This window comes from Mastomys coucha, unplaced genomic scaffold (genome assembly GCF_008632895.1).
Source record: "Mastomys coucha isolate ucsf_1 unplaced genomic scaffold, UCSF_Mcou_1 pScaffold7, whole genome shotgun sequence".
Classification (NCBI taxonomy): domain Eukaryota; kingdom Metazoa; phylum Chordata; class Mammalia; order Rodentia; family Muridae; genus Mastomys; species Mastomys coucha.
In genome coordinates this window covers 73,979,878-74,003,707 of record NW_022196913.1, presented here as the reverse complement: position 1 = coordinate 74,003,707, position 23,830 = coordinate 73,979,878, and the positions used below count along the sequence as shown (strand labels likewise).

Here is a 23,830-nt window from a genome sequence, read left to right as displayed (position 1 = left end):
TCTTTAGCAAAACTGAAGTTTCCTGATCCTCCTACTTTTTAAAACAAAAATTTATGTTTTCCTCTCTGTAAACAGAAATGTGCCAGTTAAGGGCTGTTCATGAGCACATCTACCATGAAGCCCAAGTAATGGTGGTTCAAATAAAATAGGATTCATTTCTTTTCTTTTTGTACTGAATAGGAAATTCAGAGAAAGTGGTCTGTCTGTGCTGGTAGAGTGATTTCGTGGTGCCATCAGAGCCTTCCTGGGGTTCCATCTTGAGGCTGTTACTTGCAGAAGACATGACAGTTTTCCAATGATTGAATCCATATTCAGATTCTGAGCACAGGGAAAGTATAATGTTCATATCAAGATCAGAAACTCATATTTTATATAATTTGTCAGAGTTATATCACCTGGTCACTGCCAGAAGAGAAGTGCTTTTTCACCCTGACAGGAAAGGAGGGGCTGCAGATGTGAGAGAGGCTCACAGGCCAGGAAAGCTCCTGATAGGACTATGCTGAGCTCAGCCTCATGCTCTGCAGCAGAAAGCTCTGAAATGGAACTGCCTGCCATTTCCCCTCTTGTCACTGAGCCCTGGGGAGCATCTGCCCTCCTCAGCCTGAGCCACTGCTTCTATCTGTTTAGTTCCTAACTTACTACAGAAGAGAGTGCTGGCTTACAGCCTCTCCTCTGCTGTGCCAGGTAAGGGCGTGCCTACTGAGCTTATTTGCTTTTAGTTTTGAAGACTTTTTCACAAAAGATTAATGTTTTCTAGTTACTATCTCTTGCAGAATTAACAAAACTTTAAAATTCAACTTCAATAAAAGAAGGCAGTCCATTAGATTTTTCTTTTCCATGGCTTTATAACAAGATATTATTAACCTAAATATGTTTGCACCTATTATTTTCCTCCTTCCAAGCATATGATGGCCCTTTTTCTGTGTAGCTTATATTACAGTAACTTCTTTATTAATATTAGTTTCTTCCAGGAAAATGTTGGTCCTCCATTCATCCCTATTATGTTTTGGGTGATTTCTTTCAGATACAAACAAAGATCTGAATCAGGAGTTACTGTGGACTAGAGATCAGAAATAACAAGTGCAGGCCATTATATGTGTTCTAGTGTATACCCAAAAAGAGTAATTCTGTAGTGGGATTATATGTGTAGTTGTAAGTACTGATTCTCATCGGAGTCTTTAAATGGGTCGTATGTATAAAGCATTTGATCAGAGAGGAGAAGAAAATGATCTGGGTGGGTGAACCTTAACTATGGGGAAAGTAAAGTGTACAAAGACCAGCCAGGTTGGTTGGCCCCGAACTTAGGATTCTCTTGCCTCAGCCTCCTGAGTGTAGATTGCATTCTTTAAGGGTAAATTCAGAATGTACAAAAGCCTTGGTACACACATACACACAAGCACACACACACACACACACACACACACACACACACAGAGCAGTGAAAGAGAAGGGAGGGGGAGAGGAAGAACATGAAGAGAGGAAGGAGCTCTAAGCTCTTACCCACTCACCTCTCACTTTGCTTTTTGATTTTCTCAAGTATCTTATAGAGAATTTGTGCAGATGTAGTTATAATATGTTATTTTTCTCTATTATCATAGAATAAGTTGTAAATTGAGACTTAGGTTCAATTTCTAGATCTTATTTCATAGTAAGAAGTTGCAGTAGGAACCAAATATCAGTTCTAAAAATACAGAAATAAATGTTTTAATGATGAGGTCCAGAAATAGATCAAAGGTATTTAAATTTTGTTGCAAATGTTAATGAAATGTTTCCCATTAATATCAGTAATTAACCTTCTCACATGGGCTGGTTCCTTTCTCCTTGTCATCAGTTTGCTTATCTATCTGTCAATCAACAGTCGAGTGGTTTCTGTGTTTTAGCTATTGTGAATAACACTGCAGTTAACATGGCCGTGCAAGTGTTCAATTCGCTTTTAGCTTCTTAGCTGTATACTAGGAATGAGATGTAAGTGTTATGTCGTGTGTCTGTAGTTTTCAAGAAGTCATACCATCTGTCTTAGTTAAGGTTTCTATCCCTGCACAAACATCATGACCAAGAAGCAAGTGAGGAAGCAGAAGCTGATGCAGAGGCCATGAAGAGATATTCCTTACTGGCTTGCTTGAGTTCCAGTCCTTACTTCCTTTGGTGATGAACAGCAATGTGGAAGTGTAAGCTAAATAAACCCTTTCCTCCCCAACTTGCTTTTTGTTCATGATGTTTATGCAGGAATAGAAACCCTGACTAAGACAAATTGGTACCAGCATAGTGGGGTATTCCTGTGACAACCTGACCATGTTTTGGGGAGGACTGTAGAAGGACTTTGGAACTTTGGGCTAGAAGATCCATTTAGTGCTAAGAGCTCTGTGGGATATTGTGTAGGAGCTTGGAAGATCATGTTGAAAACAGTGCAGAAGATGGAGGCCTGGTTTGTGAAATTTCAGAGGGAAGATTAAAGACTCTTATCAGGGCCATGTTGTTTTAATTGTGAAGATTGGTTTTGGTTAGCTGGGGCTGAGGAATCAGCTGTGATTAACAAGATAGCAGAACTACTAAAGCGAATCCTTTGCATTACTGGGACTATTGATGTTGGTTAGCTGGAGCTAAGAAAATAGCAGTGATTAAGAAGAGGCTAGCACCACTGAGGTGACATCTTCTGGGAAGTGTTTTCTGAGAGCACAAAGAAGCTGTATTCCAGAGATAGCCAAGGTTGTACCTCATGCTGCAGGACTTGGTAATGTGTAAGAGTCACTCAGGTGGTACTGGTTTTGAAGGCATGAAGGAGTCCTGAAGAGCAACTGAGGCTTGGCACAGTGAGAGGCCATGGAAGGCCATTGGTGAAGGTGCAGCCTCAGTTGCAGTTGATGACCCAGGACTTGAAGGGGTAATGCAAAGGAGTTGAGGCTTGGCACCATGAAGAGAGCCTATGAAAGGCTATTGGTGAAGCCTAGTTATAGCAGATGACAGCAGTTTTTTGGAGATGCCAGTACCATGAATGACCACCAAGAACAGCAGCAGCAGTGAAGTACAGGCATCTGGAGCCTAGAAGACAAGGTGTGTGCTACAAAGGGCAGAGCTGGAGAAGTGACCCAAGCCCTTAGAGGAGCCCAGAAGATTGTGAGTTGGATCCCAGACATTGGACGGTTGGAGTTTGATTTTTGCTTTTGATTGTGACTGTGCCCTGATATTTTTCCCTCTTGAAGGAAGAAATTATTTTAGTGGAGCCCACAGTTAAGATACTTTGAATTTAAAAAGATATTGGACATTTTAAATGGATTTAACTTTTAATATGTAAAGACTGTGGGACTTGGGAATGAATAAGAAAGTAAGGGTTGAGGCTCAATAGTGATGTGTTTGTGTGTCAAGTTGACAAGGGGTCAGTTGTACTGGCTGGTTTTTTGTCAACTTGACACAAGCTGGAGTTATCATAGAGAAGGGAGCTTCAGTTGGGGAAGTTGGATCTCCTTGAGATCCAACTGTAAGGCATTTTCTCAATTAGTGATCAAGGTGGGAGGGCGCCTTGTGGGTGGTACCATCCCTGGGCTGGTAGTCTTGGGTTCTATAAGAAAGCAAGCTGAGCAAGCCAGGGGAAACAAGGAACATCCCTCCACGGCCTCTGCATCAGCTCCTGCTTCCTAACCTGCTTGAGTTCCAGTCCTGACTTCCTTTGGTGATAAACAGCAACATGGAAGTGTAAATTAAATAAACCCTTTTCTCCCCAACTTGCTTCTTGGTCATGATGTTTGTGCAGGAATAGAAACCCTGACTAAGACACCATCTTAAAGACGGGAGATATCTTAGACAAATAAAGACATGGTACTCTTGTTTCTTCCCCCCTTGCCTGAGCAAACTCATCTATAATCATATATGCCAAATAAATATACATAGATTTATGAGGTAGGGACGTTTTTGGTTTTGTTTGTTTGTTTGTTTTGTTTTTTGTTTTTTTGTTTTTTTTTCAAGACAGGGTTTCTCTGTATAGCCCTGGCTGTCCTGGAACTCACTCTGTAGACCAGGATGGCCTCGAACTCAGAAATCCGCCTGCTTCTGCCTCCCAAGTGCTGGGATTAAAGGCGTGCGCCACCACTGCCTGGCTGGTAGGGACGTAAGGAGAAGGTGGATTCCCGTATGACAGGAACCCATCTCAACAATTTGTCCTTCATTCCCCTTCTATTGAAAATAGAAAAACATATCCTTTTTTTTTTTTTGGTTTATTTTGTGTTTTCTTTTCTTTTTTCCTTTTTTATCAAGAATAATGTATCCTTATAGTCTTCTCCCCTCCTCTCTTCTCAGTTCCTCCCCACGTACCCTCCTATCCAGATCCATTCCTTTTCTGTCTCTCATTAGAAAACAAATAGGCTTCTACAGGATAACAATAAAACATAACAAAATAAAATATTATAAGATGAAATAAAACTACCTTATTGGGTTGGACATTGCCACTCTTTTCTTTTTAAGTTAAAGAATTCCTCAGTCTGGGATTTATGGCAGAAAGTAGGCATTGATTCTGATTCATCGTCTGTTAGAGACCAAGAGGGAAACTTTTAGCATTGCATTGTTTGTTGGAAATTATTTCATATGCCATCTTTTGCCAGCAATGCACCTTTAGCTGTCAATGTTAAGCTGCCTGTGTCCTACTGCAAGCACATTCTAAGTCGGCCAGATCACTGTTATGACCATTGCAAGTCTAGTTTGTCCCCATAGGCAAGGGAACAGCATGGGGTAAGTCCGAGGACATGTCCCACTAGGCTGTATCATGTGAAAAGCAAACAGCAAAGACAGAGCCATCACCTTTGTCACCTGATACTTGGGTGGCAAGGCAGTGAAAGGCTTCACTGGAACAAGGGCAGGACGAGCTCCAGGCTCCTGTGCTCCCCTCAGGAAGCCTTTCTTGTAAAAGAAGGTAGCTTACTTTCTGTCTGGAGAGTTACATGAATGCCTTATTGGTGGTCTCTGGGACATTCTTGAAGTCCTGTGGCTTTAAGGAATCCAGTTTAGAAACTACTGATAAAGACTTAGCCACAGGTTTTTTTTTTAAAAAATTATTCTAAATATTTATATTTTTACTGTAATTGTTCAGTATAACAAGTAAGCCATCTTAAGATTCTGAGCAGAAGAATGACATGGTTTGTATTTAGAAAGGTCACTATGGTGACAACAGTATAGTCAAAATTGTGACTATAAAATAGGATAGTTTAGAGGTGGCTGTACCATCAGTCCTCTTTCTCATGGAGTAGGCAAATACTGGTTAGAGGCTAAGTGTCAAAAGATAGAAAAATGTAAACAATCCTTGAGGAAAAGAACTAAAAACCATGTTGGATGAGTGTGGAAAGAGTGTAGTCCGAATGAATTCTCAGCTTCATTACTGTAGGGTTGAGCGTATGGTAAGGCCTTGGCAGAGATGGAATGGGGGGGTAGGGGGGGCTGCAGGTTTTCGGAAACTGTCTTCAGTTAGCCTCAGGAGTGAACTGCTAACTCACATACACTTCCACCAAGCAGTACAAAGCATGCAATGTAGACTTGGAAATAGAGCTTAAGACAGTTTGAGAGAAGGAAGTAACTTCAGGAGATATAGCTATAAATAAACAGGAGAAGCTACAAGAGCCCAGGGAGCAGGGCCATCAGCTGCAAAGACTTACAAGGAAGCAGTCATTGGAGGAGGAAACCTTAGCAGCCCTTCCAGTTTCTGTTTTTTTTTTCTTTTTTTTTAATTAGATAGTTTCCTTTTGTTTTTGTTTTTGTTTGTTTGTTTGTTTTTTTGAGACAGGGTTTCTCCATGTAGCCCTAGCTGTCCTGGAACTTGATATTTTCTTTATTTACATTTCAAATGCTATCACTTTTTCTGATTTCCCCTATGGAAAAATAAAACCCTAATCCCTCTCCCCTCCCCCTGCTCACCACCCCACCCTCTCCTGCTTCCTGGCCCTGACATTCCCCTACACTGGGGCATGGAACCTTCATAGGACCAAGGGCCTCCCCTCCCATTGATGACCATCCTCTGCTACATATGCAGCTGGACCCATGAGTCCTGCAAGTGCTGGCTGACAGGAGCCAATTATAGCTGTCTCCTGAGAGGCTCTGCCAGTGCCCAACTAGTATAGAAGTGGAAACTCACAGCCATCCATTGGACTGAGCACAGGGTCCCTTCCAGTTTCTTTTTTTTTTTTACTTTATTCTTTTTATTTATTTTTTTAAATTTTTTATTAGATATTTTCTTTATTTACATGTCATATGATTTCTCCTTTCTCAGTTTCCCCTCAAGAAAAACAAACCCCAAAAAACAACAAGAACAAACCCCTGTTGCCTCCCCCCTCCCCCAACAGCTTAAAAGTATATCATTATAATCAGTGCAGAAATAAACATGAAAAGAATAGAAATGTTTAAAATGTATTGTCCTCAACACTGGTAATATTTTCAGTAAGATTATGATAAGGATTCTATAAAATAACCATTATATTTGGGGTCTTTATGTATCTGTTTGATACTTGTTTGCTCTTCCTTTCGTTTTTTGCCCAGTGTTCCTGAACTGGATGTGGTGGCATTGGCTTTGACAAGGATACATTTATTAATATGGCTCACTGAAAAATAATTCCTCATTTCAATAAATGCCATACATTTAATACATTCAATACAGACATAAATGTCTTTAAATATTAGAACTTATACCTGCCTTCTGTGTTTGTTTACCTAAGGAAATGCAACGTCACCCCAAGTACAAAGACCTTCTTTTATGGACTACTTTGATAAGCAGGACTTTAAGAACAAGAGTCATGAAAATTGTGATCAGAGCATGCGTGAGCCATGCCCTATGTCAAACAATGTTTTTCCTGACAACTGGAGAGTTCCTCAAGATGGAGACTTTGATTTTGTAAGTACATTGTCTTTCTTCCATTTTTCTTTCTTCTTTCTAGATTTGTTTTCATCACATTGGAGGACATAGTTGATAAATACAAATGATATATCTATAAACTACAGACTGTATATTAATGTGCAGCCATAGCTATGGCTGGAATTGTAGCTTACTTATAGAATTGTACTAGCAGCAAAATGTCAATATAACTAAATAGATCAGCTCAAATTTAGAGAAATGCTTAGGCCTTCTAAATACTGTAAATGATAACAATTTCATGCAGAGTCAAAAAATCCTGAGATGACTTGCACATGGCTCTATCTCATGACCGAGCATTGAAATCAACTGTAGTGCATTTCCGTTGTACTTGATTTTTCTCACTAAAACTGTGTCTAGGTAACACAGAGCTTTCTTCTATTTGGTTCAGTATTGTTTCTTTAAAGAGTGCAAAGAATATGATAAATCATTTTAACACACTTGTTTCTAGAATTTGAAAAACTAAGTTCTTTGAATTCTTTGATAAAAATAAAAGATATTGGAGTAAAATTTTGCTTTAGTAAGTTTTAAATAATTTGTTACTTTTACAAAATTACTCTGGAAAAGTTATTTTCAAATAAAATTTATAATCATTTATAATTATGTTTATTAATAAGCATACTTTATATGCAATAAAATATACATTGTGTATTTTGTATATAGATTATGTATATAGATATATATCTTAAAATTTCAAGTAGTATTAACTTATTTTTCTTAGATGTCATGATAAATGCTTTGGGATTATAATTATTTTAAAGTAATGACTTTTTAAAAATCACCTTTATTTTTGTGTGTGTTCATGTACATACATATGCGTGTGCATGTGTGTGTGCATGTGCGTGCGTGTGCGTGTGCGTGCGCGTGCGCGTGCGTGTGCGTGTGCGTGTGCGTGTGCGTGTGCGTGTGCGTGCGCGTGCGCGTGCGCGTGCGTGTGCGTGTGTGTGTGTGTGTGTGTGTGTGTGTGTGTGTGTGTCTTTAGAAATCAGAAGATGAGAACCAGCTCTCACTTCCCACCGTGTGATTTCCAGGTTTTGTACTTGGCCACTGGACTTAGTGTCTTTACCCACTGAGCCACTGTGCTGAGCTGGCATTATAAATAGTTTTAATTTTGAATACTTTTCTCCTCAATGTCTTAGTTACTTGAGTTCTTTTCATAATGAGGTATTAAAATTTAAAAATCTCTACTCAGTATAGTTAGTAATAATTACTAGTAAATACTAGAACTGTAATCCACAGGTTAGCCTGAAAACAACTGCAATATCTACTTATTGTTTTTTAAATATCGGAGAACTTAGGAAAACACAATCTGTATTTCTTTTGTTCTGGTGAGATTTCATTTTAACCCATCTACTTTAAAAATTACATAAATTATTTAGAATGCTGACATTTCAGCTGTAAATCATTCATGAGCATGATAAATAATGTAGAATATTTAGCATCAAAGAATTCTGTCACAATGAATCTTAATAGCCTCTTGGGTGGTTTAAAATGAGCAAGCAATGTGGTGGATAAAATACCACATATAAATAGTAAATAGGATGATTTAATTCTGCTTCAGCAGTCTTTGGAACCCTACTCAAATGTATGACTTTAGTGTTTTAAGGTCACATTTATTGTTGGTTTATGTGTGGTTGTATGTATGGGCATGCATGCACCACAGCACATATCAGCTGACAATCAACACTAGTCCTCTTTTTCCACTCTGTAGGTCCCAGGGACTGAACTTTCACCAGGCCTGAATTTAGGCAGGTGCTGTAGTTGGTCATTAATTTTGTGGAATAGCAGTGCAGTCGGGTTCATCAAGTAGTTGATCTGTGGGTCTTATTCTCCAGCAACTTCAAGAATTTACCTGCTTGTCCAAGACAGCTGAATGGCCTCTAAAATTATCTGTTCAGATCTCTGGCAGACGTGTTCCATAATTCCTTAGGCAGGCGCTCCATTTAATACCCACAGATGGTCTCCACATCAGTAGAAGTCTTCTTTAAATGCGATAAGAACAGAAGTTACAGTCCTTTGACCTTGACATAGAATTGTTGATTTTAGATATGATGTATAATACCATCAGAAACAGTGTTCTTAAGCAAGGCACTGAAAACTACAAGATACTGTGAAAGAAAGAAAATAACAACACATGAAAGACATTTCCTGTTAATTTATTGGAAGATTTAGAAAGTTAAGATCACCCTGAGATCTGCACACTCATGTACTCTATCAAAACTATAACAACACTTTTTGGAAAAACACAGAAATTCTTCATAAATTCTTCATATTATAGGGCTGGTAGAATTCAAATGAATTTTGACAAGAAAATAAAAGACACAAAGGTCATTGTAGTGAGTTGTGTGGTATTGGGAGGAAGACTGGAAGATGTATACTGCAGGAAAATAGACCGGCACAGAACTCTATTGAGCACAGCCCTTGTGTGTGCTCAATAGACTTCTGGCAAGGGGCTGAGGCCCTTGTTAGTCACAGTACCCGAGGTAATGAGGTAATTAACTTAAAACAAGAAAACTTACTTGAGCCCACAGTTTTAGAGGTTTCAGATTATGAGCAGGTAAACTGGATGTTTTCAAACCGTTCATAGGGTTGCCAGATGGTATGCTGGGAACCAGAGGCAGTAAACTATTCACCTGGAAATAAAAAGCAGAAAAGAAAAACATGGTGGGTCCCACAGTGCCCTCCTCAAGCGTGCCCTCTGTGGCCCAAGAGCTTGCCAAGGGCTCACATCTCACAGTCTGTCACTTCTGGTAGTGCCATCTTTTAACTCATGGACCTTTGTGTAGCATCCAGTGTCCAAAATACAACACATGTTATGCTGACAGGTGGTGCTGGGAAAGCTGGAAATGCCCAAGAAAAGGAAGAGAGCTTGGCACTTAGCTTGTTCTATGGACAGAAGCTAACCAACATCAGTCAAAGGTATAAATCTCAGAACAGAGAAGCAGGACAAGCTTCCTGTTGCTGGGTTCCCTCATTTTCTTTTGGATATGACAGCAAAAGAACAAGTAACAGAAGAGTGACTAGATAAACCAGATGCCGTCCAGCCTGAAAACCTGTGTGTTAAAGGAAACAACATTACAGTAAAGAGTAACTCATAAAGCTGGAGAAAATATTTTCAAATTACATACTTCATAATGGGTTAATGTCTGAAAATTTTAATGAACAACTAAATAGCAATATGACAAAGATATTTCAAAAGTGAATGGAGGAACTTGTAAATGCATTTTTAAAAGTAGATATCTCTATTCCCAGCTAGCTCATAAATAAACAAGGCTGAGGCCTACTAGATTTACTTAATTAGCTTTAGCACAATTTTCGGGAAAATTACCCCTCGTCTATTTTTCTTTATGCTAGACTGACCAATTCCCAGCTGCACTCCCCAAGTACTTGCTGAGTTCTGTCTGCTCCATCACTCTGTCCTCAAGGGCGTTTCACTCAGGCATGTGCTCATGCTCCATATCCTCTCAAGGTGGTCTCCTTCCTCCCCGCTCCCCCTTCCCTCCCCCACCTTCAACTCCTATCCTGGTCGAAGGTATGTGTATGTGTATATATAATCTTCTCAGCCTTTTGGCTAAGATCAAATAAATAATTATTAATGAGTTTTCAGTTAAGATATTAAAAAGTAAATCAGTGAAAAATATTGATGGTTTTCTTTTCTTCATATTTTTCTTCATTATTAAACTTCAAACCTTGGGGACTTACCTTTTCAATCTTAATAGATTTCTGATTTTACATCTGCCCTGGTACTGGTCCTGTTACACATAGTGTGCTGTTCTGAGTCACATTAACAAAACTTTTTTATGATTAAGGTTACTATGTAGGATTGGCTGATAGGAAAAGTCTATGGATACTAGAATATAAGTTATAAAGCATGGGCTTGGAGTAAAATATTAATTAAATGTAACATAAAGCAACATGCATACATGTAGGAGACATTAGGGAAAATGGTTCAACAGAAATGGTTGGCTTACTAAACTGATTACCTATTACCTAGGTAAAAGTAAAGTCCTATTACCAAAAGTAAAAGTAAAAAATGAAAAGATTAAAGTTAAGAGGGGTCAGACAGTGGTTGTGCACGCACTGGGGGGGCAGAGGCAGGTGGATTTCTGAGTTCGAGACCAGCCTGGTCTACAGAGTGAGTTCCAGAACAGTCAGGGCTACGTAGAGAAACCCTGTCTCAAAAAAAGCCAAAATAAATAAGTACATAAATAAATACATAAATAAATAAATGTATGTTAAGAAGGAAATATATCTTCAGCTAGGCAGCGACTTCAAGGGGTCATAATACTAGAGCCAGTTTTTATAGAGTAATTTTCTTGCTTACTTGCAGAGTGGGTAGCCTTGAAGAGGTAGAGAGAGAGACTAAGCTAGTTCTGCCCTCCCCAGCCTTTACCGCACCTGTCACCTGGGACTGGTCCACCTCCTCATCACTTTGAGGAAATGGAAAATATTTGTAACAGCCACAGAAGAGAACATAAACGGAGTAAATAAAAGAAGGGTTGCCTGGAGATGAGTAAAGAATTGCTAAGAATCACAGTGGGAGAAGACGGTGTGTGACAAAGAGGCAAGAGGAAACATAGGTGTGCATTGTGTGTGGTTTGGTACGAATGTTGGAGCTGTATGTGGCTTATCGTTGTGAATGTGCTAAGGACCCTGTGTCCTCTCTCAAGGCTGCTCTCCAAAAGAGCACTGAACTGTGTAGGTTCCTTTGTCTGTTTGAGAGAAACTGTGTTCTTCCTGGAGGGTCCTTAAAATAAGCTAAAGATATTTTGTCCAGTTTTTCAAGACATAGAAATTCTGTTTATCCTTCTGCCTTTTTACAAGAGAGAATATTTGACCCTCTCGAGATATCCAGAGCAGCTTCCTAAGGGCAAAGCTTGTTCGCAAAGTCACCTACTGCTCAGGTGCGCAGACTCAGAAGCAGTTTTTAATCTTAAAGTCTGTATGCAATGTAATTTGTATATTTTCTTTTAAATTTTTAGTGCTTGTGAATTGTTTCATTATGTTCTTGTTATAGCAATAGAATTTATGGCAAGGGCAAATTGGAAAGTTACCATATAAAGATAAGAGATAAAATATATTTGGGCTAGTTAGCTTATTATTTTAACTCAGTTTAAAAAAAAGTTGGGGTTTGAGGGGTAGGCTCTGTTGGGAGTGTCTGTGAAGATGGCTAAAGCATATACGGAAGGCAGATGTGCTTATTAAAGCACTGGGCTGATGTCGGGGGTTTGTTCAAAGTATTTTCAAAGCATCCTTAGCATCCAGATTGTTTAAACAGAGTGCATGCAGATCCTGCTTTCCAAAAGTTATGACATCACATTTAAATAGACATATTTTTGGTAATGTAAAGAATTTGGAGACCATCTGTTCCTTTTTTTTTTTTTTTTTTTAAGAAAGAGATTGGGTTGAAAATAATTACTAGTATAAGTGGATTTAGGTAAGTTAACTATTTTTGGTTTTAGCACAATATGATAAATTAACATTTCTTGATTACTCTGATTCATATATATTTGTAAAGTTTGTGTTGTTCTTTTGAGCTAAAGCCTATAGGAACCCTCGAGGGTAACTCTAGAAGTTTAAAAACTACAATAATTATGGGAAGAAAACTAGTAAACCCTGTCCTCCAAGTGTAAACTGGCTGAGGTCTTCCCCAGTCCTCCTCTGATTCCTAGGTTTGAAAGGCAGTTTGGTTATAGCAGCAGTTCTCAACCTTTGGGTAGTGACCCCTTTGGCAAACCTCAGTGTCCAAAAGTATTTGTATTACAATTCGTAACAATGGCAAAATTACAGTTATGAAGTAGTAACAAAAATAATTTTATAGTTGGGGATCACCACAAAATGAGGAACTGTATAAAAGTGTTGAAGCATTAGGAAGGTTGAGAACCACTTGGGTTACAGAAAAACCAAATGAATCAAATGCAGAAAATAAGAAACCCAGGAAAAGAGTGAGGCCTGAGGTCCTATGAGCCTTGCTGTGTTCTTCCTGGAGGGTCCTTCACCTTTCCTTGTCGGCAGTGGTGAAGGGAGAATCAAGAAACTAGCTGGTGGACAAGCAAAGCTGGTAGCAGAGGCAGCCATGTAGGAAGTCTGAGGAGAAGACTTGAGGCAGCGTCAGCCAGGCTTTCACATGCTGCCATGGCTTTATCTGCGTGCAGGTAACTTTTCCTTTTTAGAGAGATTGTGGCTCAAAGCTTGTCTACTCTCAAAGGACTGTTCTCTCAGTTCTTTGACTGAGGAAACCACTTTAATTGGGTATTTAAGCACATTGTCATCGATTAGCCTTGCATTAATTAAATAATTATTGTCAACTATTTCCAGATGTGTGCAAGAGTATTAACAGACTATGAAAAGATAACTGTAGGTGCTTTAGATTTATTTTTTTATGAGGTACAGAAGAAATAAACTCATAAAATCCCCAGCGTTGTGTGAGTTGCCTGAGTGAGTTTATGATTACAGGTGCACATGTGGTGTATGTGGCACATTGGGTACCGCTCACTCAGTCCTTAAAGAGCCAACAGGAAATTAAAACTAATGAGAAGCCTGCGCTTCGAAATGCTTGCAGAATTCTTGCCTGTTCTTTGCCAGCTCACGAAATTGTGTTGGCAGTCATGTCCAGCAGATGGAGGGGCACGTGCAGAGTTGTGTCATGTGACTGTCTAGCTCTGTAGGATCCGTGTACTGTTGTGACTGTGTGTCTACTGAGACATTTAAAAGAATCATAGCCTCTTTTGAAAAGATGAACAGCTTCCTTCAAAGATCACTGTCTGTACTCTGAGAAAATGTGAGCAGTAGGTGTCAGAACCTATGGTAAACACTTGGCACTGAGGCTGTAGGTTAGACATTGGGCAGGAGTCTCTGAACACTGCCACTGGGCTCTTAGGTGTAACTTAAACCGTTTAGCCTCCTAAGGTAAGGCTTCAGCCTTTTTGTTTCAAATATGATATTTAAATCATAGTTTCTGAAATTTTTATTTGATAGTAGTGTCCAGACAAAAATCAACTAAAACATTAAGGTAATTCTGATTTAGGAAATTAATCCTTAAGTTAAAACTCATTATGGCATCATTTCCTTTACAAATTAAAGTGAGGAGGCCTGTGCTTATTGGATTAATTAAGATAGAAGGTACAGGTGCAGTGTGTGGTTTCTTGTCACCATATTGGAATTTATTACAATGTTTAAAGCATGTGGCAAAAAGAAAAGTGTTCCATCAAGAAAGTTCTAGAAAGCAAAGCTTCTCCTCACAGCAAATGTATTCTTTTTTAAAGTGTAATTAACTTAGAAGATTGTACTGGGAAAATTGGCTACTTTACATTAACAACAAACATACTACTCCCCAAGCATGTTTGGGTTAATGTTTGTGTCTGGAGAAATCCTTCTGACTCTGAGGCCTTTCTGTTCACAGACTTAATGTGGATATTCAGTCAGTGAGCATTACAAACTGCTAGAGTGATTATATCAAAATATGCTAATCAATAATGAATTTTAGGATTAAAGGCTTAGACAATCTAATTCATCATCTTTTAATTTTAAACTGTTGCCCCCTAATGTTTACCTCTTGAAATAAACCATGAAATTTAAAATAAGATTTTAGAATTGATTGAGGGCACCAAGACTGTATCGATTTCTGTCTTGAGGTAGAATAGGATTTTTTAGACTTTATTTTTTGAGGTTATAGTATCGTTACATCAAGTTTTCAGCTTCCTTTCTTCACTCCTCCTCATATACCCAGTACCTTGCTCTTTCTGAAATCCATGGCTTTAAAAAAAAAAAAACTGTTGCATATATACATATGTATTCATGAATATAGATCTACAATATGCTCAGTTCATATATTGTTACTTGTATGTACGTGAAAACAGGATACTTGAATTGGCAAAAATGAAAATCCACTTAAATGCAAAATTAGCTTTACACCTTTATAATTATAGTTACTTCAGGTGTGTGGCCGCCTAGTGCGTCTCTGATGGAAGTGTATCTCCTTTGGAGCCTGTCGCCTTGCTGGCCAGGGTGGCCGCCTAGTGTGTGTCTGATGGAAGTGTATCTCCTTTGGAGCCTGTCGCCTTGCTGGCCAGGGTGGCCGCCTAGTGTATGTCTGATGGAAGTGTTTCTCCTTTGGAGCCTGTCGCTTTGCTGGCCTGCTTGAACTGATAACTGACACTTTTTTTTTTCACTATCTGATACTAAATTAGCTGACTTTTTCATTTTCTCTCCCTTCTTCTTTCATTAAATACAAAACCTTTTAAGGGCTGGATTCTTCCTGCTAGACAATTTTCTAATAACACCATTTTTAAAAAAATCTGAACTCTGACTGGGCATCTGAGCATACACCTCTATCATTCAGGAAGCTGGTGTAGAACTGTGAGTTCAAGGCTAGCTTGGGATGTATAGGGAGTCTTGTTTAGCAACACAAACTCAAGTCATCCTACTTCGTAACTGTACTCAGTAGGAAGAACATTTTCTTCTCATAATTATAGACAGATTTTATGACAGCCTCTGCAAGAGGGTGAGAGATAACTGTGTATTGTAGACATGAGTATATGGGGAGTGGCATATTGATGACATTGATTTATTTCATAGGTCTTAGGAAAAACTATTTTCTTTATGAATTAAATAATGACCTTGTTAAATTTTAATATTCAATATATCATTACCTGAGGTTTTTGAATAGAATTATTAAGTTATGATTTTATAGAACTTAAGTTTAGTCTTAACTTTATATTTTCTTTCTTTTTTCTTTTCCTTCCTTGCTTCCTTCTTATTTTCTTTCTTTTGAGACACAGTCTAATATAATCTAGGACCACAGGATGGCTTTGAACTCTTCAACCTGCAGTAGCCTCCCAAGTGCTGGGATTATAGAACTGTGTGACCATGCTTGAAATCGCTCTACATAGGGTTAGACATTAACTGTTTTGTCCTAGGAACACTAAAATATATTCCTGTTGACTTCTCTCTGTAAAGCACAAAAGAAATGATGCAAATAAGTTCTTCTTTTAAAGAAAGCATTGAGTCATGGGTAAAGTGTGCAAGCAAGTCCTGTCTACCCATTCCTTCATGTAGGATTAGAAAGTGTAATGTGACCAAACTAAAATATTCTGTATCTAAGTTAAGGAAATTAAAATGTCTGTGCCCTGGCTATCTCAGTAGCTGCCACTTCTGGCTGGTTGCTTGTTTGTTTTGTTTTTGATGTGCTAGAAATCCATCTTTGAAGTCATTTTAGATTTTTCTAGAACTTAGTTAACTGTATCTTTCTGTATTCTGCATCAGTAATTCTTACGTGTGAGAATTTCTTCCCCATCAAGAGTCACTTCATCTTTTTTCTCTTTATCCCATTTGAAGCCATCAGGCCTGCACTAAGCTAAGTTACTATGTACTATGAGTCATCTTTGCTGGAGTTCATGTGAGGGTGTTGCTGAGCAGAGAATAAATTGTGGAACTTGCCATGTGAGGCTTCTAGCAGGGATTTAGTCATTATTCTTTGGGCAGTGGAATTTCTATCAAACCAATAACCCTTACCAAATTTGTAATGTAGAGCCAAATTGAAATATTGGAGAGCTAGATTAAAAATCAGATGGGACTGTCAGAGTAGAGAAAGGGAGGCTAGACTGAAGAATCATGCACATAGCCAGCTATGTGTAAGGAAACACCATGTTTTAAATGTTTCTGATTTAAAGAACTAAAGTGATGTTGCTGTTGTTTGAAGTGAAAAATAGAGAAAGAAGGAGAAATAGGCTGTAGGTCTAGGATGGAGTCGCACTACTGAACTCCGAGTCTGTACTAAGTGTGCAGTGCCTGGAAGGAATGTACCCAGTAAAATGTTGAGAATGTGGGCTGCAGTTGTGAATGGAGAAGACTTGATAGTGAACATAGGAAATCAACTAGAGAGAGCCTTGGAGTAAGAAGAGAGGGTTACTAAGGATGAATTTATCCCCGGGTCTAAGGCAGGCAGAGTAAGAGCAGTTTCCAGAGGAAACACTTTCTCCAGCCAAGGTTGTATATTAAACTAAGCAAGCTCAGCTCAGTGCTGAGGTCAAAGCTACCTCCTGAGAGTTTGCCAGCGATGAGATGTTACTGTTTGGGTTTGCATGGAGAGATTATTCACCTAAGTAGAATTTAAGGGATAGTTTCAGCTGTTGGGGTCTTTTCTTAACAGTTCCTTAAGGATTTACCCTAGTGGCCCAGGCTATAAGTAAATTATATAAGCACTTTTTAGACAGTTGAAACTAATTAGGTTTGTACCTAAATTAGCACTCCGATATACCTACACTTCAAAGCATACAATTAGCATGAAAAATTTTAAGTTTCTTAGCGTGCATTTGCTTTCGGTTCAGATTTGCTCTTACAGAATCAGCTTTTATAAGGCAAGTAGACAAGTTGTGAACTGTTTCTTTGAAGATACAAAGTAAGTACTTTCTAAAAAAATGTCTCATTACGGAATTCTTTATGGTGCAAATAAAAGTTGAAATGAATGTGTGAGTAATAGGTGCCACACATGGATTGCGTTAGTAATTTATTAGTATGAAGCTAAACATTTCACAGAAAACAGTTTATGAAAGTTGATGCTAACTTATCCTGATTTCTTCCCTTTGAAAGCTTAAAACTGAATTGTTGTTACCTGATCTTGTTTTTATGTGATCTTGAATTGAAGAAGGCTACACTACTACATAGTAGTCATTGACAGTCCCTAACTACTACTTATACAAAACTGATCCAACAGTTTCACTTTCATGTTTATTATTTTTAACTTTGTTTATTTCCATCTCATCCATCCACCTATGGGTGAAATAAATAGATGTCTATGCCTATTCCCATCAGTGCTTTTTAAAGGCTTTTTAAAGGAACTTGTGCCAGTTAGCAGTGTCTAGTCACACACACAGTGTCTAGTCACACACACACTTACACAAACATGCATTTACTAGATATATAATGAATGAAGGAAAAAAATATAAAATACATGAAATACTTGAAAATGTATTTTTAGGTTGTCAGTGTTTATTCCTAATGCTGGGTGACTCTGATAATTCCTACTGTTTGGGGTTGGTCTTAGATTGAAGACTTAAGGCTTGTAATCACAGACAAAGTGATGCAAAAGCCACCAATCAAATGGGGCTGAGCTGCTGACCCAGAGTTTACCACCACTCCCAAGTAGTCACCCTAGCCTACATAAGAGGGTAAAGGGAAGCAGTGCTATTGAGGGCCAGTGCTCTTCCTAACAGCCTCCTCATTCAAACCAAGTTGGAATCACCAAATAATCAATCACAGATAATGCCCTTCCAGGAAAGGAGGATTGGTACCTCACCTCCTAGATGGAATCTGCAAACCTGTCCTGGCACTGCCAATATGGCAGTTTTAGTTCTTTTATTTCTGAAGCTAAAGAGGCTTGATGGAACAAGGTAAAGAACAGAATTGGTAGATCCAGAGAAACAGCACACCTTCCAGAGAAACTAGAGGAAAACTCGTATTTCCTTATGCACACAATCATTTTGAGCCCCTAGAAGAGATCATCACTGCTTCCCATGTTCACATGTAGACATGCAGATGAAGGAAGAGACAGTACTCAGAGGTGCTTGCTTGTGCCTTACCTTTGGGAGGGGGTGGCTTAATGGGAACCAAGGTAAAACCAACAAAACTGTGATTCCATTTGTATGGAACCCATGCCAGTGTGAGAGCTGGTTCTCAGCAGAACCAGATTGTGCCACAGTAAGACCTGCTATCATGAGAGAATCACACTTGGTGACCATTTTTCTACCCTGCTCCTCTCCTCTGCCTCTGTATGGGCCAAACCTAGGACTGGAGAAAGTATATTAACTGCTTCAGGCCATTAGGTATCTTGCCCTAAGACTTAAAGTACAAACAGACTAGGGGAAATTTGACTCAACTTTGAGATTAAAATTTTTTAGTAGTTAGATTTTTACTTAACCAAAATGACCATATTTAGCATTTGTCCAAATTTAAAATGAAAAGGATAAATTAACTGTTATTTTTATGTGTGTGTTTAGTGTCTTGCTATCAAAATACTTAACATAGCCCATATGTGACACTTATTATTTCTACATTTTATTCCATTTTTAATTTGTGGCATCAAGAATCCTATAATGAGAATGCTTAAAAAATTGTACCTAAAGAGATTTTTCCTAACTTTGTCTTTTAAAAAATGATTCTGAAAGTGTAGCACTGAACTGAAAGCAAATTCTTGCTAAGAAACTTAGAGAAAAGTCAGGTCAATAACACACTATTGTCTCCATTTGTGGTTTTATTATTCTGGATCACATCACTTTTAACAAGCTGCAACTTTTAAAATCTGGTACTTACAGGATTATTCACTCCAGTTTCTGCTTCATAACTAAAGTAGTGTAACAGGATCATGTGTATCAATTTAGCTGAGAACAATTAAATGCATATTATCTAAGCCAAAAAAATAGTCCTTTAAAGTCAACTTTATAATTTAGGAAAAACTTGGCCTATATTGGTATCTTAAGGAAGTGTGACATAGTGAAGCTGCCGCCTTTGAGTAGAAGGGCTGAAGCCCCTTGAGGACTCCATGTTTTCAGACTCCATGTTGTGCAAATGGACAGTGTGTTTCAGGGGGAGCATGTAGGGTTCATGTGCTTGTATGTTTTTGAAAATCAGTTTTAAGAAGCATCATAATTCATGATAAATTCTAAAAAAAATTCATGACAATGAGGAACAAGCAAGGGGAAGCATCCATCAGCAGCACTGGTTCCATGTGGGTCCACTCGGTTCTTTGGTTTGAGGTGCACAATAGCTTTTCTGTGAGGGAAAACACTTCAAGTAGCTAAGTAAGACTATATATATATATTTAGAATACATTTTACTTACTTTTAAACATATTTGCTAAAAAAGGATCACATATATATATAATATATAATAGCTAGTTCATATTCTGAAGGTTCAGTATTTTATTGCATATAGAAAAACTTAAAATACTGAATTATTAGGCATTGTGTTTCAAATAACTAAAACTCATATGTGAATAAACAGTTTTCTTACTAGATGTTATTTATCTAATTAGAACTATTTTTCCTCAATTAATTAAGTTTCCAGAACAGTAGGAACTGTTAATATGATCAACATTGAGTTAGAATGTGTTGTTTTTCATATTTTATGGAAATTACATGATTTAAGTATATATTAGTATTTCATGCTCTACTTTTAGAAGTCTTTTCTAGAATAACATACTTAACAGCTGAACATTTTGAGTTTTTAATGTTTTCTTTTTCCAAAAATATTTTAGGTGTCCCCTTTGCCCCTGGCTTTAGAGAGAGTATAAGGCAGATACCTGGGAATTGGCCGTATGTCCTCTCATCCTTCCTGGCACAACACTTTGTCTAGTTCATGCAGCTGTTGCCACCCAGTCAAAGTAGAAACCAACAGCATTTCTGCCACCTACTAGTGCTGGCCACTTTACCGAGCACACAGTTACTCATAGGAAGAAATTTTAATTTCATATATTTACCTTCCATTTCTGGGCGTTTTCTTGCTTATTTTAGTTGTAATAAACTGGACCTAAGTTGCTGGGTTTTTTAAATGTATTAGTAGTTAAAAAGAATCTTACTCTCTATTCATTGAGAGTAGCTGTGCATAAGACATAATTAGTTAAGATTTATTTATAGTTTTTAAAACTCTGTGATATTACAGATGCTAAAGCCTGTGGCTGGAGTAGGAGAATGGGGCTGTTTGGCCTGGTGAAGTGTAACTGTTGACAAAACTAATTAAGAAACTGGAAGAAGAAAAATAACATGCATAACTGTCTTGTGAAACGGACACAGATAGTACATGCATACATATGTATGTGTGGCATGTGTGTAGACCGGCAGTGACTGCACATGACTGTGACATGGGGCTCAGTAGCAGCTTCAGGAAACATCTGTGCCCACTATCCTTTCTTAGTACAAGTCCTTACACACTGGAGTCATGGTGTGAGAAGTCTTTTTTTTTAAATTTTGCCAGTTTTTATTGTGACTTGTATTGATTGTGAGGAACCTAGACACCAGCATCTGGAGAATTCATGCAAAGCCCTGAGCTTTTCTCTTTAACTTTTCCTTTGAGTTTGTCCAGTTAGCAGTTAGTAAGTTTCTGATTCTGAACCGCATTTTTAACTGTGACAAAATTTAAAAGTAAAATCAAATTTATAGTGACGGACTTATTGTAACTATGCTTAGGAAAACCTTAACTGATTAAAAAACTGCTTATCAACCCTGCCTACCTGCATCATATCTAAGTCAAGAGAAAGAACGTTACCTAGTTCCTATAATTAATCTACTCTGTAAATTCCCTTTCACCATACACCAAGGCTATAGCAGGTAAGATCATTACAAAACTTTTTAGATTAAAAAAGAAATCTGTAGCAGATGAGTAGGGAAAGGATGTATATGTGATTGGACAAATTTGGAAGGCGTTTCGGAAAGCTGTTTATTCCCACAGCCAACTTTCCTGCTCCTCATCCAGGTCCAGCTAAGGTGTGTGTGAATAGACCCTACAGCTAGTTTTTGCATTGAACTTTCCTGGTTTTGTTATACATTTTAGAAGCAATCAAGGCCACATGGTTAAAATATTTATTTGAAAGTATTTTAAAACATGTATACCAATTATTTTGTTTATTTTTTTCTGTCAAATTGTGATAGTCATTCTAAATAGTCAAAAGCTTAATTTTATGGGAAAGTAAACCTCTTTCCCATAGATTTGTCCAAATTTTTTTGATAAATATCTGTCATTTAACTATCCACAACTATTTTTAAACATTTATAACAGCTTTATTGACTTAAACTCTACCCTCTTGACCTAACACACTCCCTTAAATTATCCAGTCCAGTTTGTGTTTTATATGCACAAAGTTGTATAGCTAACACCACAATTAGTTTTAGAATATTAGCGTGGGGGTACTGTGCACAGAGCTGGGTGAGTGTCGTGTATTACAGGGGCAAGTGTCTAAGCAGCACACATGAGTACATGTGCATCTGGAACCCAGAGATCAGCCTGAGGTGTTGCTCCTTGGGTACTTACCAGCTTTCTGTGGAGGTGGGTCTTTTACTGGTACTGGGCTCACTGATACCAGTATATGGGTTACCTAGCAATTCACTGGGATCCTCCTGTCTCCACTCTCCTGTCATTGGTGTTACAAATCCACACTGCCATGCCCAGCTTTATCTGTGGATTTAGAGAATTGAATGCTTGCAAAGCAAGCACGGTCTAGCTAAGCTATGTACTTGTCTCTCGGCTTTAGAATAGCTATGTTCTCATCCCTAAAAGAAACTCTGCAACCATTAAACAGACATGTCATATTTCCTTTTAAAAACACCTTTGCTGAGTTAGTCACCTCCTCCTTCCATGAGTTCTGAGGAAGTTAGACACCCAGCTTGTATATTGAGCCATCTTGCCTGTCTTAGGGTTTCATTGCTGTGAAAAGAAACCATGACCATGGCAGCTCTTATAAAGGTGTCTTAGTTAAGGTTTTACTGATGTGAACAGACACCATGACCAAAGCAAGTCTTTATAAAGTCCAACATTTAATTGGAACTGGCTTACAGGTTCTGAGGTTCAATCCATTTTATCATTAAGATGAGAGCAGGACAGCATCCAGGCAGGCATGGTAAAGGCAGAGCTGAGAGTTCTACATCTTCATCTAAAGGTTGCCAACAGAATACTTACTTCCAGGCAGCTAGGTCAAGGGTATTAAAGCCTACACTGACAAGGCCATACCTTCTAATAGTGCCACACCCTGGGCTGAGGTTATACAAATCATTACAAAAGGACATTTAATTGGAGCTTGCTTACAGATTCTGAGGTTCAGTCCATTATCATCATGGCAGGAAGCATGACAGTATCTAAGCAGGCATGGTGCTGGAGGAACTGAGAGTTCTATATCTTGTTCTGAAAGCAAACAGGAGAAGACTCACTTCTAGGCATCTCTAAGAATGGTCTCAAAACCCACCCCCGCAGTGACACACTTCCTCCAACAAGGCCACACCTCCTAATAGTGCCACTCCCTCAGTCAAGCATTTTCAAACCACCATAGACTCATTTTACATTTAAAGCATTTGTGTATTTACTTTTACTTTCATAGTTGTATCTTTTGTGTATCATGGGTATGCCCATGCCATGGTGCACACACTGAGGTCGCAGAACTTGTAAGTTGACTTGTTGATTTGCTCCTCTTATCATGTGAGTTCCAGGGACTGGATCGACTGGTCAGGCTCAGCAGACACCACCTGTGCACACTGAGCCACCTCACAGAAATACATCTCCAAACAAGAGACTGTCGAGTCTTGCTGCTTCTCTGTCTGTGATGGGGTCTGTGTGGAGTATGCCTGCGTATGCAGTTGCACATACTTGTACATTGGAGACCTGAGAAGGATGTCAGAGAACCTTGCTCTATAACTCTCTGTCCTGATTGTTTTTGAGACAGAACTGAACTCAGAAATGGGCTGGCAGCCAGCAAACCTCAGCAGTCCTGTCCTTGTGCCCCCATAGCACAGGAGTCACGGATACACACAGCCTTTTATGTTGATGCCAGGAATTTAGACTCAGATCACATGTGTGGGCAATAAGGTCTTTTGCCTGGTGAGTATCTCCCCAGCTTCGTGGTCTTGCTGGTTTAGGTTTTGTATAGAATGAGTCGTACTTTGAGAGTCCTTCTGTAATTTCATTCTTGAAGCTTCTATAAACAACCACATTTGTAATATAGTTAGCTGCTTTGGTATGGGAGTCTAACATGATAAAATTATTAAATTTATTAAATCATAGCTTAATGACTTTGTAGAACTTGATATATTAATTATAACAAATATGGGACTCCATGGCTCAAGAATAGCCAAAAATGACTGATATATGCCTGACTCAGTTTGAGATACTGTCTGTTACTCTGTGTGTATCTGTGACTCCTGTGCTATGGGGGCACTAAGACAGGACTGCTGAGGTTTGCTGGCTGCC

General features: G+C 38.5%; 1 protein-coding gene and 1 long non-coding RNA gene across 2 annotated transcripts in view; one reads left to right on the top strand and one right to left on the bottom strand.

Moving 5' to 3' along the window:
* Stk3 (serine/threonine kinase 3) overlaps positions 1-23,830 on the top strand; it is a 249,173-nt gene that overhangs the window by 173,269 nt on the left and 52,074 nt on the right. The window contains exon 10 of the mRNA XM_031359209.1: positions 6,690-6,865. Coding sequence (XP_031215069.1) covers positions 6,690-6,865 — 176 coding nt within the window. The remainder of the gene's footprint in view (positions 1-6,689; positions 6,866-23,830) is intronic.
* On the bottom strand, positions 7,776-22,713 carry LOC116082320. Its single transcript, XR_004115247.1, has 3 exons — positions 22,676-22,713; positions 9,403-9,516; positions 7,776-8,991 (listed from the first exon to the last, which is right to left on the bottom strand). It is a non-coding gene; the product is annotated as an uncharacterized LOC116082320 (long non-coding RNA).